The sequence below is a fragment of the Seriola lalandi genome, unplaced genomic scaffold (genome assembly GCF_002814215.2).
Source record: "Seriola lalandi dorsalis isolate HSWRI2012SDOR001 ecotype SW California unplaced genomic scaffold, Sedor1 jcf7180002054672, whole genome shotgun sequence".
Lineage (NCBI taxonomy): Eukaryota > Metazoa > Chordata > Actinopteri > Carangiformes > Carangidae > Seriola > Seriola lalandi.
The window spans coordinates 2,440,103-2,456,867 of NW_019525225.1; the positions used below are offsets into that span (position 1 = coordinate 2,440,103).

At 41.6% G+C, this 16,765-nt stretch overlaps 1 protein-coding gene across 3 annotated transcripts in view; it reads right to left on the bottom strand.

The window, feature by feature from the left end:
* LOC111666211 (neuronal migration protein doublecortin) overlaps window positions 1-14,023 on the bottom strand; it is a 27,604-nt gene extending 13,581 nt beyond the window's left edge. For all 3 annotated transcript variants that reach the window (XM_087178051.1, XM_023421484.2, XM_023421485.1), the window contains exons 1-3: window positions 13,890-14,023; window positions 9,632-10,057; window positions 6,555-6,895 (exon numbers count right to left, since the gene is read on the bottom strand). In XM_087178051.1, the coding sequence (XP_087034177.1) occupies window positions 6,555-6,895; window positions 9,632-9,995 (705 nt within the window). In that variant the 5' untranslated portion in view covers window positions 9,996-10,057; window positions 13,890-14,023. The remainder of the gene's footprint in view (window positions 1-6,554; window positions 6,896-9,631; window positions 10,058-13,889) is intronic.
* Between the last annotated feature and the right edge of the window lie 2,742 nt (window positions 14,024-16,765).

A 16,765-nucleotide genomic window follows, 5' to 3' on the forward strand; every position in this document is an offset into this window, starting at 1 on the left:
CACCACCACCCTCTGTCCCAACAAGCCCATCCCTAATCTCTGCCTCACCAGCTGTCAGGACCACATGACCCCCCAAAAACCACCAACACCACCAGCAGCTACGCAGGGATCCACCAACTACAGCAACTAAATTATTTAGATTTCCTTTGGACCGACTGACCACTCTTGGACAGGCCGCAGGCGTTTCATTAGGTGATGGAGGTCACGTGGTGAATACAGAAATTGAAGTGTAATTCTGCTCCTCTACTTGAGACAGTAGTGGGTCACAAGTTAGTGCAGTTTCTATAGTTTGTCTCTGTGCTGCCTAATCAAATATTTCTTCTTCTTTTCATATTACAAATAAGATAGCAGAGAGTTAATATGTCACTGTAAATGAGAAAACTCTTAGGTCATTCGAACCAGAGCCACAGTTTGAAAAATAACATTATAATTATAAATCATTATAATCTGGTGCTTATAATCTGGTGCTGAGCAACATCTATATATATATATATATATATATATAGAGGATATATATTTTTGTGTAAGCAAGGTGCAACTAAAATGTTTGTTTTTTTTGCTGCTTTTGTTTTAAGCAACATCTTCTAAACAAAGCTCATGTGTCTTTTGTGTTGTCTTCACTTCAGCTCATCCTTTCAGCATCATGAGTGACTGATGAGTCCCAAGGTCCAGTATCTCCCCCGACTCCACACTGACATGTTAATTGATCTCCGTGCAGAAGTAAAGCTATTCAGTGTTGCATTACGCCGTTTAGACTCCATGTCCTGACCTGGGTGGCTCATCTCATCTGTGTTTATCTGACGGACAGTAAAAGGTTTACCACCAGTGTAATGAGTCAGCAAATGGCCAGCCAGTAAATTTAAATATAGCTAAAAAATAATAATCTGCTCAGCCCTGAAAAACACCCATAGAGGAGTGATCTCAGATCAGTTTATGAGAGAGTTTCGTTTTACTTCCACACAAATCAGCTGGAAATGCTACTGTACTGTACTACTGTTTAAAACAAAATAGGTAGGTTTTAGTGGTGGTGCACACTGCAGCATTTTTTTGTGACTGTGCTTTCTGTATGTTAGCAGAGGATATGACGATAGCTGTAAGGCTGAGTGCAGAGCATTCAACTAAAGCTCGAGTAAACGTAGCACGGCAAAAAAAAAAAAGAAAAGAAAAAAGACAAAAAAGATATCTCACAGTGAGCAAATTAGTTTTCATTAAACATCATATTGTGTCTCTGAGCTACGTGAGAGGAAAGTGATATATAAAAAAAGATGAAGGCTGAAAAAGAGCCAGTAAGACCTTGCTTTGCAACCCATGGGGAAACTCCCACACCATTTCCTTCACTGTAGGCACAGAGACCTGATCAATATCAGCGCCTCTGCACCGAGTGGAATATTCCTCCAAAACGCAAACACAGTGTCTCCATTTTGTCCGATCAGTGTTTCACAGACAGTACAATGTATTTAAAAAAAAAAAAAACACGGAGAAAGAATAATTGCTGAAGAAAAATCAAAATATAATCAGGCAATCAGTGAATCAAAATATAAAGGAAGCCCATATTTGGGCATCAGAAATCACTTCACAGAGCTGTGCCCCATGATTTTTACAGCCATTTGCCTTTTTGACCTCACTGTGACCTTGGTGCACCAGCACAGTGTCTGTGTGCTACTGTAGGTGCTCCGGATACATTTGGAGCACAGATGAGACAGTTAGGCAGAGATATCTGCACAGTCATGGGGACCAGCTGGTGCCTGATGTTGTTTTAACTCCACCCCTCCCCAACCCCGAGGAAGCAGGCTTTCCATTTGGCTGACTGATGTGGCCTTAGCGTTATTAAATTGCGCTTCCTCCTCTTCCCCCCTGGGGTCATGCTCACTTGTTGATGTGGTGCTCCTGCAGGAACGAAGCGGCTGTGTGAGGGGATTCAGGCACAGAGGATGCAGACAGGCTTCCATGCTTCATCAATGGGACCACACCCCTCTATCAGCCCGATCGTCTACCTCTGTTGAACACTGCGCGTGAACGCGGGGGCGTGCATGTGCGAATGAAATGTGGCTGTGGTGAGCCGTGTTGACGGGTGAGGAACAGAGAGCAGGCAGGTAAGACCCAACGTAAAGAGCACACTCAGCGTATTACAGCCATTGTCACAAACTGAATCCATCACAGCGGAGCTTATTGCCATGACAACTGCTTCTGCAGCATGGCAAAGAACAGGCAGACTGCAAGAGCACTGATAACCAGGGAAAAGCAGGCTTTTCTTCCCCATTAGCGGATATATTTTAGTCGTTAAGAAGCCCTGAACCCATGCCTGCATCCATCTCCTGTTCAGTGAATAATTTCTTACCACGAGCTATTAACTTTTAAAGTGAATTGGAATCTTTTGTTCTCTGACAATAACAGTGTGACCTTGTGCCTGAAGCATGCCTGAAGCATCCGTTTCTTTCTTCTTGTTGACAAATTTTTTAATTTAAAAAAAAGACTGAACTGAAAGCCTTAATTCTAAACCAGGTCAGAATAATGGGAGCCCCCCGCAATCCCGAGGACATGTCAAGATAATTCATAAGGACAAATGGTACAGCAACACAATGTGCCATAGATATATTTCACAAATGATATTTGGATTTGGCCTCCATTAGACAAAAACCTTCCCAAAGAGAAATTCAGATGAACAAGTAGTGGATCTTAAATGCAAATCAGAACTATTCTTCTATGCAGACACCTCTATCAAAGAGGAATGAATACAAAATGGCTGCCGGCAATTAAATAAACGCTCTCTGATTTTTAATGTAGCCTTTAAAAGCAGTGAGGGCAAATCAAAAACTGTACTTTTTTTGTTAGGCACGGGGAATAATTACTCCCCATCAGCGAAAATAATATGATCCTAATTTGCTCTAAGAATGGAAAATGACTCCTGAATCCACTGGCCCCACCCTTCGTGGTTGAAGTGAAAAGCACCAGCATTTGAGGGGAAAATGGGAGTGATTTTGTTCACAACAGTGACAAAGAGAGAGAGAGAGGAGGGCAGTCTGTCTTTAGAGTCTACACGGCACTAAGCAAAAGAGGAGAATCAAGCATGAAAAGTGGCCATTTTAAAAATGCTAGAAAACACAACCTGAACCACCTTTTAGTCAATCACAAATGAATCTTTCAGACCTATTCACACCGCCACACGCTACAGTACAGTCCATCATGCTTCTGATTCACATCCAATGATGGAAGTGTACAGGTAAAAAAAAAAAAAAAAGACAAACAAAAAAAGACGTGTTTTTTAAAACCAAAAGGCTTGCATTGATAGTAAACTCTCACACCCACTACAGGATGTGGTATCTGACAGACCAGTCCACACCAGCTGGGCTCTCTTTGTGCCTGGGATGTGGTCTCCTAGCAACCAGTCCCAGCAGCTATCGCAATGGAATGGGAAGAGGAGGATCAGCGCAGAGTCAGGGAGGGGCGGGCACTGCATCAATATTGCTTCTACCATATCACCTCGACCACAGAGCAGCTGCAGTGTGCCTCTGCACACAAAGACACTGCAATAATGTGTGCAGCATTTCTGTGCATTGCAATAAAACTGGGAGTCCCAAGCATGAGTTGGAGATCAATGGACACTAATTATGATATAATTAATCTATATCTACAGTGATGACAACAGGATCAATATGCTCTGATTGGGATAGCTACCATATGGCGGCTATTAAATTCATTTTGTTGAAAGATATCATCATTAAAAATGCATAGCGTGGCAAGAGATTCTTGATGATCAAACCCAACCACAGCCCAACCGCAAAGATAAATAGACAAAAATATAACAACAACTGCAATATACCGTAAGGTGAAGACAATCTCCAAACATCTTAGCAAGTGTTTCTGTAGGAAAAAAGCAGCGCGAGACCTGGGGCTGCCAGACTGCACCCCTGGGAGAGCGCATTAAAATCAAATTCCCCCATCTATCATTTCAGCGCACCGCCCCTCCTCCAAAACACATGTGAGTTGGGCCTTATTAATACAGGAGGAAAAAAAAGAAGTACAACACCTAAAGGAGCTCAGCAGGGCTCGATCCTCAGTCCATCTGTAATGAATAATACAGGAAAAAAGGTCCCCACATGAGGATTAGTGAACATTTAACCGTATCAAAGAAAAGGACTGAGGAACAGATGTCCACATGCATATCCACACATGCTTTCACACCGACTCCTCGTCCACGCTGCGGTTCACAATAATCTTGAAAAGCGCATGTATTTGACCTACGCTGCAAATTACAGCTGTGAGTTTTTGATGGATCTTTTTGGATCTATCTGCAAGACACATCTTCATCGTGGTTGCTGAATGCTTTTTTTAGGCAAAAGGTCACTTCCTACTGCACAGAGCACTGCACCCATATCCAAACTTGTCTGTTGGACCACACCACCCATTCATTTTATTTATAACTTTACAAATTAGCGCACACACACACACACACACACACACACACACACATCACGATACAAAGGAGAACTAGACCGGTCATCTCACAGAGCTTTCCACAACCTTCCAGGTGGTGACCCTGCATGGTGGCTGTGGTTGTTCCTCAAGATTGCTCCACTAAAGCACAAACATGAATAAAACATCATGTCCTTTTAGCTGAGCCCATGTGTTGAGCAAACAATGGTCTTCCCCTGGGAGTGACTTTTAGCCAAAGTTAAAGCATGTTGTGTGCCTCATACAGATTGTTTGATTAGCTTTCACCATTCTTGTGCTTTTTTCCCCCACTGACGGTCGTTTCCCAATTCAATTCAACATATTACTTCTATATATTCTGCTTGTCTGCATTGGAGGTACTACCCTGTACCAGAAATGAATACACTTTATTATAAATCAGTAGTGTGGAATTGAGGTACAGCTTTTTTGTGCGACTGTTGCCAAGACAACCATCTAACACATTCTTTCCAATCCGCTCTTGATTGTGTTAAAAGCAAAACATGTGAGCGAATTTTCCGGCCTTTTCAGTGAAAGGCAAGTGGCTCCAGATTCACTGAGGCTTTGCACCTCAAAACTGGACTTATGTCAGAGTCAAAGAGAAAGTTATGAAATTATGTAGGCAATAAAAATATAGGTTATTCTGATGATTGAATTTGGCAGGTAAGCAAATTAGGGTAGCAATAACTAACAAAACTAGGGTAGACTCAGTTAGCCATTAAAGAAAACACAGATTAGGATGCGTGTTTCAATATTTCTTGTAAAATAAAGAATGTAGGATGTGCAGCTTAAATGTTGACAATTGGCAGTGTGATAACAAGGTCAATATGCAATTTTTGTATATGAAATCAATGATTTTTTTTAATTCGAGAGACACCATATTAACTTTACTCTCACACAACAGAGGTTTGATGTCATTTACTGCCCACAGCCAGCCACTGGAAACATTTCTCTGCAGGGTCTCCTCATGGGGATTCCTGTGCCCTGATTTCTGTTTGACCTACAATAGCCAACGGATCCCATAACTGAACACCAGACAGCAGTCAAGGTCGCTCAGGACACTTTATTCTGTGGCTTCTGTTACATGGAACCAGACATGTCTGTATTTTGAACATCAACAATTACAGCATCATCTCACATAGGGAGCTGATGCTGAGAATCCAGACGTGCCAGGTTTACTGTCTGATGATAGAAAGCTGATCCTTCTTTCAAAAATGTTTATCCTCAACCTTGGAGGGGCTCAGAAAACTGCAAGTTCGCAGAGTAAATTAAGTTTCGTTGACAATGGTTCTGATGTGTATGTTAACAAAGGTTTTCTAAACCCCTATTCTCAGTGTTTTACTAAAATGCCAGCAGGCCCCATCCCAAACACAGCAACAAAAGGGGACAAAATGATCAAACCCAACAATACAGGGCTTGGCCCTTTGTGCACGACCATAGAGGGTGGAAGACAGAACTTCCCAGGACTTTTGAGCTTTTCAATCACAGATGCACTCAGAAATGTCAGTGGCCTAAATACTAACCACACAACAAAAGGTGGGCAGGATACAAATGACCTGAACCACAAGACAGGAGAGTATGCTGTGTCAGACTGAAAGTCAGAATAAAGACTGTAGACAATGAAGGTCATTGTGCACACAGGTTGTTCTCATGGATGTTTCATGGTTCTCATGGACCTGCTGTGTCATTGTTGACGGAGGGTAGGACACGACAATAACGTTCTGTCCAGTAGCAGCTGCTTTAGTTTTTTTTTGCATTTCTATGCAAATAATTTGGTTTCCTGATTTCCTTTAATCCTAATGATACCTGCCTGGGTGTAGCTTATGAATGACAAATTGTCCTCAATCCACACCACAAATTTTCCTATCGTGTAGCTTTGCTTGAATAATGTACTATATCACCTTTATTCCAGTTCTTCTAGAACAGAGGCCCTTATAATGCATTCAGCAGAAAACCATCAACAGCTTGGTACATTTGAATTTTAGATGGTTAGAGTTTTTCATATGCATATTGTGACCCAGTTAACTAAGGTCTGCGGCTATGATCGAATGTCTTTTACCCGGGGGCGTGATGTGCTCAGGCCTTTGGCTGAAAGCCAGACATACCTGCTTGCCGTCAAGTGTGTAGATCCTCTTGACCACGCCACTTTCAAGTTTAATGGCCTCTGTGATGTCAGTGAGGACCTGCTCGAAGGAGTGCGCCGTTTTCTTGTTGAGCAGGACGCGCACAGCTTTGCGTGGCTTCACACCACTGCGCATCACGGTCACAAGTTTGGGTCGAACAAAGTCCTTGGTCTCTCTGGGCTCGTTCGCGGCCTTGGCAGCTAAGGACTGCATGTTCTTCTGGCTTGCTGAGGCCTTTACATTCACGGACCAGTTGGGGTTGACATTCTTTGTGTAGTCGACCTTCTTGTAGAAGTTCTCTGATGCACAAACGTAGCTTTCCCCTGTGACGGCAAAAAAAAGAAATTGGGTTAGTAACACATTCAGCTATTCAACTTCGACACCTGAGAGTCCCGGAGGTCTCCACTCGGAAACATCTGAACCTGGAGGAAGTCAAACTGTGAGATGTCAAGACCAGTGGGAGAAATTACCTCTAGGCCTCCACCTCTCAGATTTCATCTCAAATCGATCCAATATCACAGCTAAAAACCATTTTACTTTGTTGAAGAATACAGTACATACTGTAGATGCTGTCAGTTTTGTTTGCCGACATTGCTCAGAATGAAAATGGTTCATGGTTACTCGATGCTTTGAGTAACCAGATTCTGGAAAGACATGTTGCGCTCAAGGTTTTTTCATGTTTTTCATCCTTTGAGCACCACAAACTAAATTCCATTCATCCCCATTGTATTAGGGTGGAGGCAGTACCAGTAAACTACAGTAACTGGTTGGATAGATACCACTGGGAGAAATGGGAATGTTTATTCTACAAAATCTGTTCTGAATATTGAAAAAATGTCAGACTAAAATACTGTGTGTATACAATGAGTGCATTTCTTTAAATGAATCTATGATGAACAAATGACACCTGAAATATACAGTGTGATCATGAATTATTATGTATAGTAGCTCGCACTTGCATGTCTTTGTCTGGTGTTGAAGGAAAAAGAAGAAGCTAAAATTTCAAGGATCTCCCATGAGACCACAGCACAGATCAGTCCAACAATACCTGTGTTTTACAGCACACACTGACAGTAATAACAATACATTAGAAACACATCTTCACACTTTCAAGATTCACGCTGGTTTGAGTTTAAAACATGTATCCCTCGGTTAGACTGACATTACAACAACCGCCTCCATCCTCCCAGATAAACTCTGACGGACTTCCTCACTGGACATTAAAAGGAGGACTCCAGTCACGTGAAGACTAAACATCCTCTTATGAAAAAACAAATACTCCCCAGCCTCACCACAAATGTACTTTTGCTAAAGTGGCCCATCCTTCTCCTTACTCTAAATAATCTTCCATTTTTATTGTCATTTATCAATGTTTTTACAGCGGATTGTGCTGTGGCTCAGACAGGGAGAGGAGCTAAAGTAAAGACAAAAGGCAGCAGGGAGAAGGAGATAGAGAGAAAGAGAAAGAGAGTTTTTGGCATAAGGGGAATCCAGAAGGCAACAATTAGGCCAAATGTGGAGAAATTACGGCAAAGACAAAGGCACAAAACAGGATTACACTGTGCAGAAGAGATTGAGCAATTAATTATAGCCCACAAGAGGAAGCACAATGAAATGCCCCCCACCAACCACAGTGCTTACTGTGCAGCCCCTTCTCTCCTGCACACGCACACGCACACACACAAACACACACACTCCTATCTCTCCTAAGCAGCTCAAGTAGCAGAGATGATCACCTCGTTTTGGACAAATTAAGATGCAGTTCATCTTCCAGCTTTACCCCAAACTGACTCTGCCCATCACTTCTTTAGAGTCAGTCTCATAAATATAATGTTTCCCAGCAAGTCAATCAGGACTCACAGTTGGGTTGATTAATAAGGTGTTGAAATTACTCCTGAGAAACATCTGATTGCTCAACATGATTAAGGATTTACCAGGGTCAAACCATATTCAACAAATGTTGTTGTCCTCAAAAAACAACTTCAGCATCAATGTTATGCACTTCTGTGCAAAGGTTTCACTCGTATGGTTTTCTCTAAGCAGACCAACACAAGGATCACCCTGTTGGGTGCCAAGAAAAGACTTCATTCAATTGCCAGAAAGGTTTTCAAATCATCTTGGCAACTTGCACAACAAGAATCTGCAAACACAAAAATCTGTACTTGTTGTGATCAACCCTCCGATGCCAAATATAGACTATAACAGACACTAACAGCCATGATGGCAGCTGCTCATGAAGCTTGCAATACTGATCAGCTTCCCAAGCAGTGATAGCATAAATATGTCATGATGTAAAATACCTTGACCGCTGAATTTTTTTTTCCCCTCATAAATATTTTCTTATTTCCATCCATTGTCACCGCAGATGCTGATGGAGACATTTGACAGTAGAAACTCCTTTAAAAACGCCCTCCTAGATTGTGACTGGAGGTCTTCTTTTAAGAATTAGATCCTAATGCCGTCTGTTACTGAACTATTCATCCCATGCTGAGCCGCAAAGAACTGTCTTTACAGCTCAGTATGAAGCATGCTGAATCTAAGCTAAACATCCTAAAACTGAGACCTCTGAGCCTCATTAATACCAAGGCAGAGGAGCTGCCTTTAGGTTTGTCAGCAGAAATCTTTAAAAACTGAACCATGAAATACAATTTAATAAAAGTAACATCGGATAGAACTCGCCAAGAAATGTTTCATGCATGTGGGTGTTTAAAACCCATCCGTTTTTTTTTTAATACAACTTTCAATACATTTCATCACTTTTGTCTACGATGCATTAAAGAAACAGGATCATTTTCAAAATGCCAATAGTTGATAAAAGTGGACCATGTCACTCAACTGCCCCAAAGTAACCCCTCAGATTAGGAGTTGCTACATCATATGAGAGATTACAGGAGTGTAGACTAAACAGATAAGACCTCTAATCTCAGTAAACTGGAAATGTTATGTTTCTTAATCTTCTCAGCACACAAACTGACTTCCAAAACTGATGATCCAAATGATCCAGCATCCCATGAAAGAGATGCATTAAAAACAGACATAAGAGTTTGGTGGATGCTTACCTTCCTCTAGCTCATCCATGGATCCGATCTTACGAGAGCCGTCAATAGTGAAGATGAAGCGGACACCCTGTGGCAAGTTGATGTGGTCAGACAGCGAGCGCGTGAGGTCAGCCAGCAGGGAGTCAAAGGTGCGAAATCGGTCGTTGGCCACAGCGTACACGATGCCCTTGAAGTAGCGGTCTCCGTTGCGGTAGAAGCGCACCTTTTTGGCTTTCTTCTCACTGGTGAGGGCCTGGAGAGTGCGCGTGCGGTAGAAGCTGCAGTGGGCGCTGTGGGTAGGGCTGGGGAGTCCATTCATGCGCCCACCCCGCGGGGTACGGGATGCCTTGTCTCGCTCGTCAAAATGTCCAAAGTCTAGCTCCATGATGACTGAAAGTTGTGATGGTTGTGACAAATGTGCGGTGGTGGTGACCAGCTCCGAAGAGTCTAGGAAAAGAGGGGAAAAAATGTATAGAATGTATCATCTTGTAAAATACTGAAATAATATAACTATAATACATCATTGTGATTTAATCTGTTGGCTCTTGTGCGCTTTTTCCTGTCCCTGATGACTTTAATTACTCACCACTATTATTATTAATCACTATGATGTTTAGTACAAACACAGTCATTTATTTTCATTCCATTTCAAAAGCAGCAACTTCTATGATTTGGACTTGAATTCCATGTATATAAATCTGCCATGATGTTAGTGGTTTCATCAGCATACAGGTGGACAATGAATGAAACAATCATTTTTGTTACTGGAGGAGCAACTGGGTCTTAAAGTCAATGAATAGCGGACCCGCCCACTGTGGTGGTAAAGGTACATGGACAGAAAAAACTCGCATGAATTAAAGGTGGGGATTATTTACAGTTATGGATGAAAGATGAAAGAGTCTCATATGTGGGAACTACATGAGGAACTTGTACTTTCTGCCAGGAGGTGAAAGTTAATTAACTGGTTATTTCATTAGCAAAGATTTGATGACAAAGAGAATATTATTAAAAAAATTGTATGGCCATACTTTGTTAAACTGTTAAAAAAGTTAAAAAAGGTGGATTTATCGTTAGACAGGACACATCCATAAATGGCTTGGACCCTGCTGTGGAGCAAAATATACAATTCATGAATAAAAGTAGGATTAAAATCCAATGTCTCATTGGCTTTGGCTAAACTGCTGTGTCAGGCACGTAGCACATATGATATGCCTCAGTCACTTCTCCTGTCTCCCGCCTACATACACCTGTGAACAGTTGTCTCACTTGCCCAAATTAATCACAAACTAACACATGGCCACCAATAAAGTTCAAATGATCCTTTGATAGAGCATCTGGTAACTTGCTGATTGTTGGTTTAATTATCCAAAATCAATTAAGCCCCAAAATCATACGGAGGCATGATCAACTTAGAAGAATCTCAGTGATTATGTGCAAAATGATAAAGGGGATCTTTTTAAATGTATATGGATAATGTACCGATATGCATCTTTCACATAGCAACACATCCATCCCCTACATGAGTGGGGGATGGATGATATAATCATATAAGCAGAAAATTTTTATCTTAATATCAATTTGTTATATTGTATATTTACAAGTAATATATAGAAGCAGATGGTTTAAGTTACACTTTGTTGTCTCATTGAGTGAAATTATGGGTTTTTTAGAACACAATCCTGAGTGTGGATATCAGAATCTATATCAACATTTGATGCAATACTAAGCTCTGCGTACAACATTACCTGTCAAAACATTGTGAATGTTATTACAGTGAAGAGTGTTGGAGTTATGGCTGTAGTACATGTACACTGTTCAGTAGAAATAATGGATTCTCAGAGTAGTGTTTAATATTTAAGTGGAGACAGTGTTACAGTGAGGGAGTTTACAGTAAGTGTTATCAGCGCATTTCTACTGAAATTTATGTTTAACATTGTGACAATTTAATTTTATCTTTCATCACTTAAGAGAAAAGGTTAACCCTGGTGGGGTTTTTTTTTCCAGAATAGTGGCTTGAGATTTATGCAGATGATGCACCTGCTCAGCCGTTAAACAATAAACCACTTATGCTATGAGATGGACTGGCATAAGGCTGGAGCAGCTTTCCCATCTAAATACCGGTCTTTTCCTGTTACCCTCCCACCTGATGACTACAACTCAGTCCTCAAAAACCACAAAAACCCATTGAACCAAACTGTTACACACCCATGAAAAAACACCCACACATACCCACATAAAAGAGGGAGTTATCTGTGCCCAGTTTAAAGCCCCACTCCATTGACACAATCTCCTTATTCATGCAGTGTTCTTTAAAACAAGTGTGATCTCTACAAATTCACAAGCTCAATAAAGATGTCAGAATAAGGCAAAGATGTCATGCATGTCAGCTGCTTCTCTTATATTAGCCTACAGGACTTGACTACATTGACTGGAAGGTCACAGCTCTTTGAACTCAATTCACCCTTAAGTGGCTTATTAACAACACACACTGTGTGTCTCTTAGGATGCTTAAAAGAAAAAAAAATTAGTTTCATGTTTCAGGTCAGAAACGGTTTAGTCATCTCCTGTCACTGACAAAGAATTTTTCAATTTTCTACCAAACTGTCAGTCAGTTATTATCATTTATCAACTTTGAGTAGAACTGAATCATGATGATGTCAACATACAAAATTGTGTTATTCTGAAACTGAGTTATGTCTGAAGGGTTTTGTCTGATGGATGCATGGGATTTGTTCAGTGTAAACTTGAATCTCTTCAGGTTTTGATCTGTTGCTCAGTCGAAACACGACATTTGAAGACGTCACCTTGCTCTCTGGAAAATTATAAGTAGCACATTTAATTTTTTTTTTCTCCAGCATTTTATTAACTTGTCAACTTATTGGGAAAATAATCATCAGATTAATCAGTAAGGAAAATAATTGTTGATTTGAACATCACACTGATATTACATTGTGATGTTGATTTCCAACATACCACTCAGTCCTACTTCCAATGAACATATGAAAAAGTCAATCAGTGCTTCTTTCACCATTTTGTTTCATGCATGCAAGCCAGTGAATGAAATAGTGTCTATTATGCTCATTTGCCCAATGAATTTCCTTCATCCTTCTTCATGGTTAAAAATCTTATATGTTACTTATGCATATACAGTACTATACAGATGAACACATAGACAAACATAAGCCATTTAAACAGAAGAAGCATGCTGCCGCCACCCATCCATGTGGTGGGGCCCTTCAATCCTCAGCTAACCCCTGGTTCTGCTGCTGCTGCTGCTGCTGCTGCCATGACAGCCACACCGGCAGGGGTGGGACTCCTGCAGAAAGGGTGCTCCTCAGCTGACAAAGGCCAGGTTTCAAGCCCATCTGCTGCACTAATGGGCAGAGCTAACTGTGACCCTTCCCCAGTGGAGCATCAACTAGGACAGTCCATTGTCTCAAACAGGGTGCCTGCCTTCAGAGTGACATCACCATCGCTGCTGCTGCTGCTCCTGCTGCTGCTTGTTGGAGGAGCAGCCGGCTTATTCTCCAGCATGAGTCCATAAAGTAATATCTTCTTAATGAAGATTTTTCTCATAGCCAGAACAGCATCACAGATTTACAGTATTAAGATATATGACATGACACACCTTACATCATGATTATCTCTCTTTATGGTTGATTGATACACTGCTGAAAGAAAATCACTACCACAGCAGCATGCATGCATTCTCCCAAGCATTAAGCAGCACTGCAGTAACATTGTGTGGTATCACTGATATTATGGCTGGTTCTGTGTTCCTGACTGAGCCACCCACACAACACCCCGATGACTACACACTCCTGACAAAACCAGCACCACATTATGACTCTCCAGTCTTCTTCATCAAAGCTGATCCACGTACAATATCTCTCCTATATATATCACACCACGACACGCAGAGCTAGTTAATCTTAGTTCAATCACAGTCACAAAGAGGAAAAAAAAAAAGTTTCATGATACTGCACTTCTCATTTATGGTGGATGAGTGAGGCCACATGGCAGAGCAGCGGCATGAAATGCAAGTTTTTCCTCAAGAAAAAAAAAAGGAGGGGGTGGAGGGGGAACTGGGGTGTGCGCACACCTTCTCACAATCCACCTGCTCAAACGCGCATCTGAAAACCTAAAAATCCTTCCCTCCACACAGAAAATACCCGCAATCTAACCTCTACTTGCCCACTCCGAGTCAAAACCATTACTATTTCATGATTTCCTGTGATCAGTAAAGTCTCTGTGTAATCCCAGCCGGTAGCGGACTCACCTGCGTCGCTGCTTGCGGAGTGAAGGGAGTGTGTGTGTGTGGGGAGTGGATGTGAGTGTGTGAGTCGATGCTGCAGGATAGAAGCACGCCGTCTCTCCCCTTCGCCTTTGTCTGTCTGCTTCAGTCTGAGAGCCGAGCCGCTGCCTGCCTCACTGGAGGAGCCACTGGGTCCTAAAGCCAAACGAGCGGCGGACCCGCCCACAGTGGAAACAGTGGAGGTACCGGTCAGTGTGGGCTGGGGTGGAGCCGGCCTCAGTCTCACCATAGGTACATGAATGATAAACGCTTGCATGAATTAAATGAGGATATTATTTACAAGTATGGATGAGAGATGAAAGATCCCTCTTTGAGATCTCATGATACAGTGGTTACTGCATGAGGCACTTCTACTTTCTGTCAGGAGGTGAAAGTACATCTCATTCCCTGAATTTCTCCAGGAATTTCTGATTTCAATGTCCTGATTTTATTTTCTCATCACCCTACAAGATTGTGGTTTCCTGTGTGTGTCATTGCAGTCAACTGAGTCAAAATCATCACGAGTGTGTCCCTTTGAGACAAACCACAGTTTGATGCTTTCGGTCTGTTGGAGCTCTTTGTTGGTAGTAGATTGAAGCTTGAATACCTCTGTGCTAGTGTTTGCCTTCCCTTTCTGCTTCACTTAACCAAGTGTTTCATTGTCAGGTACCCACATATATGTATACTCAGTCCACTTTCTTACTGTTGCATTTGGCAGAACATCACACTGCAGTCTGAAAATATTGCCTGTTGCAAGTTGTTGCACTCGGTCTAGTAATTTCACATTTGCAGCCCCCAGGGGAGCAAATGTCTGGGGTTGGTTTTGCATGAACTTATAAGGCAGTTTCAGTGGTAGATGCACCAAAGTGATGTCACCATATGAATAATGCTGTCATTTTAAAGGTCTTTGCAGGCAGGGACTGTCACACTGAGGAAACCAAAATACCTTAGTATAAAGCCAACATCAGTCACTGTTTCACAGTGATGTCATATTAAATTACAAGACAGGGATGTAAACTTTTCTCAGCCTTGTGACTCTGTAGCCGATTTGAATAAGAAGGCTGTGTGCTAGTTATTGTAGTGCTGTATCAATTTCACTGAAAGCTCTGTCATGGCTGCTGCGGGCTCCATGGTCAGTGTCATACATCGGGGAAAGGTGAGATGTAGGACTTCAGAGCTGTCACATGATACTCCCAACGGGCTAAAATGTGCCAAGGAAAACACAAACGTAACATCAGGCCAAGCATCACCAAACAAATGAACAAATTCCTTGAACAGAAATTACCTCTGGGCCTCAAAACTGGGCCACAGTACAGATGTATAAGGTTGCATAAAGTTCATCTTTAAAACTCTATAATACTTGAACAGGACTGGCTTAAAGGCAAATACAAGATGACAGTATGTGTTTTTTTTTTTAAGAATTAGATCTATTTCACTTCACTGAACATGCACATGAACGAGAAATGTTTTTTTGATATACTCTGCGATATAAAAATAACTTTACAAGCCTATCCTGATATGAAATACTTATTTGCTCCTCAGAATCTCGAAATTCAAAATGATAGTTTCAGAGGACACAGATTTTCATGCCACTAAAGTTGAATTCTTTATTCCCTCTTATGCTGATATTGGCTCTCAGATCCTGGGATATTTTCTTCATAAATCTCATCATATTTTGGATTCAGAATTAGAACCAAGCATCGCAAACATTCGTAACTCTCAGTGCATCTTGTGGATTGAAAATCAGTGTCAGAATCTGTTTAACACAAATCAAATCAGATCTTGCAGATTGAGAATTTGATTTAAAACCAAGTTTAGCAAGTTAGCATATTAAATCTGGCATGACGAACCGGTCATAATATATATACTTGACACTGAAGACATCACTTAGTAGTTTTAAATGAGAAGACCAATGGGTAACAGGTCTCTGTTTTTAAAGAGCCAACAAAAGGAGTTGACTCTTCTCACAGCAGGCTGTACTCTCTTTGTCGTCTATTCCTCTCCCCTCAGGCAGAAAAGCTTCACTTTAAAACTCAGCTGTTGTCACATTCTGCAGCCTCTCCTTTGCATGTCAAGCATAACTCTAATTCACTCTGATCACTGGCTGCTCCACACCTCCCTCAGTGAGCTCCCCAAGGGCTGCTGTCCACTGTCTGTCTGACGGAGGGGAGGGGGAAGAAAGTGTCAGTGCAGGAGGTAGTTTATAAGGGGGGGTGGGGGTGGGGGGGTCGGGAGAGGGCATATGGGACGAGGAGCAGATTTGGATACTTGGCTCTCAGTTGGGTGCTGTGTCACATAATGTCTCATGCCAAAAGTGAACATGTACTCAGCGACTTTCCAAATCTGGTCACATACAGTGATTACTTCTTTGGCTATGAGATGGCCACTAAAATGCTTTGTTAGAATTGGAGGCATTTTCCTGTCTGTTGTCTTGGATATGATTTAAAGAAAGAAGGCCTCTTCTATCTGTTCATGTATTGTTCGGTCCCACTGACAGTTACACCAACCAAGAGTAAACGTGACATCCCTACATGTGGGTTTAGGAGGAAGTGTGTCACACTGAATACATTAGATATCATTTGCCTTATGGTCTACTCATGTTTCACCACTGTTTTGCCTATAAAATCACTGGAAATGGATACTTCCCAATAACACACAAAACATCATTCAGTATACAATAAACCCTATCACGCTGCTAAAATGTGATTTAAAATACCTATAAGTACAACCAATCCCGGCCTACGCTTTAACTATGTGACGATCCACATATAGACACGTCTTCTGCCTTTCAAAGCTTTTGTACATCTGTAAATGAAGTACAATATAAAGAGAGTAAGGTTTTACTGCTGGCACTTTAAATA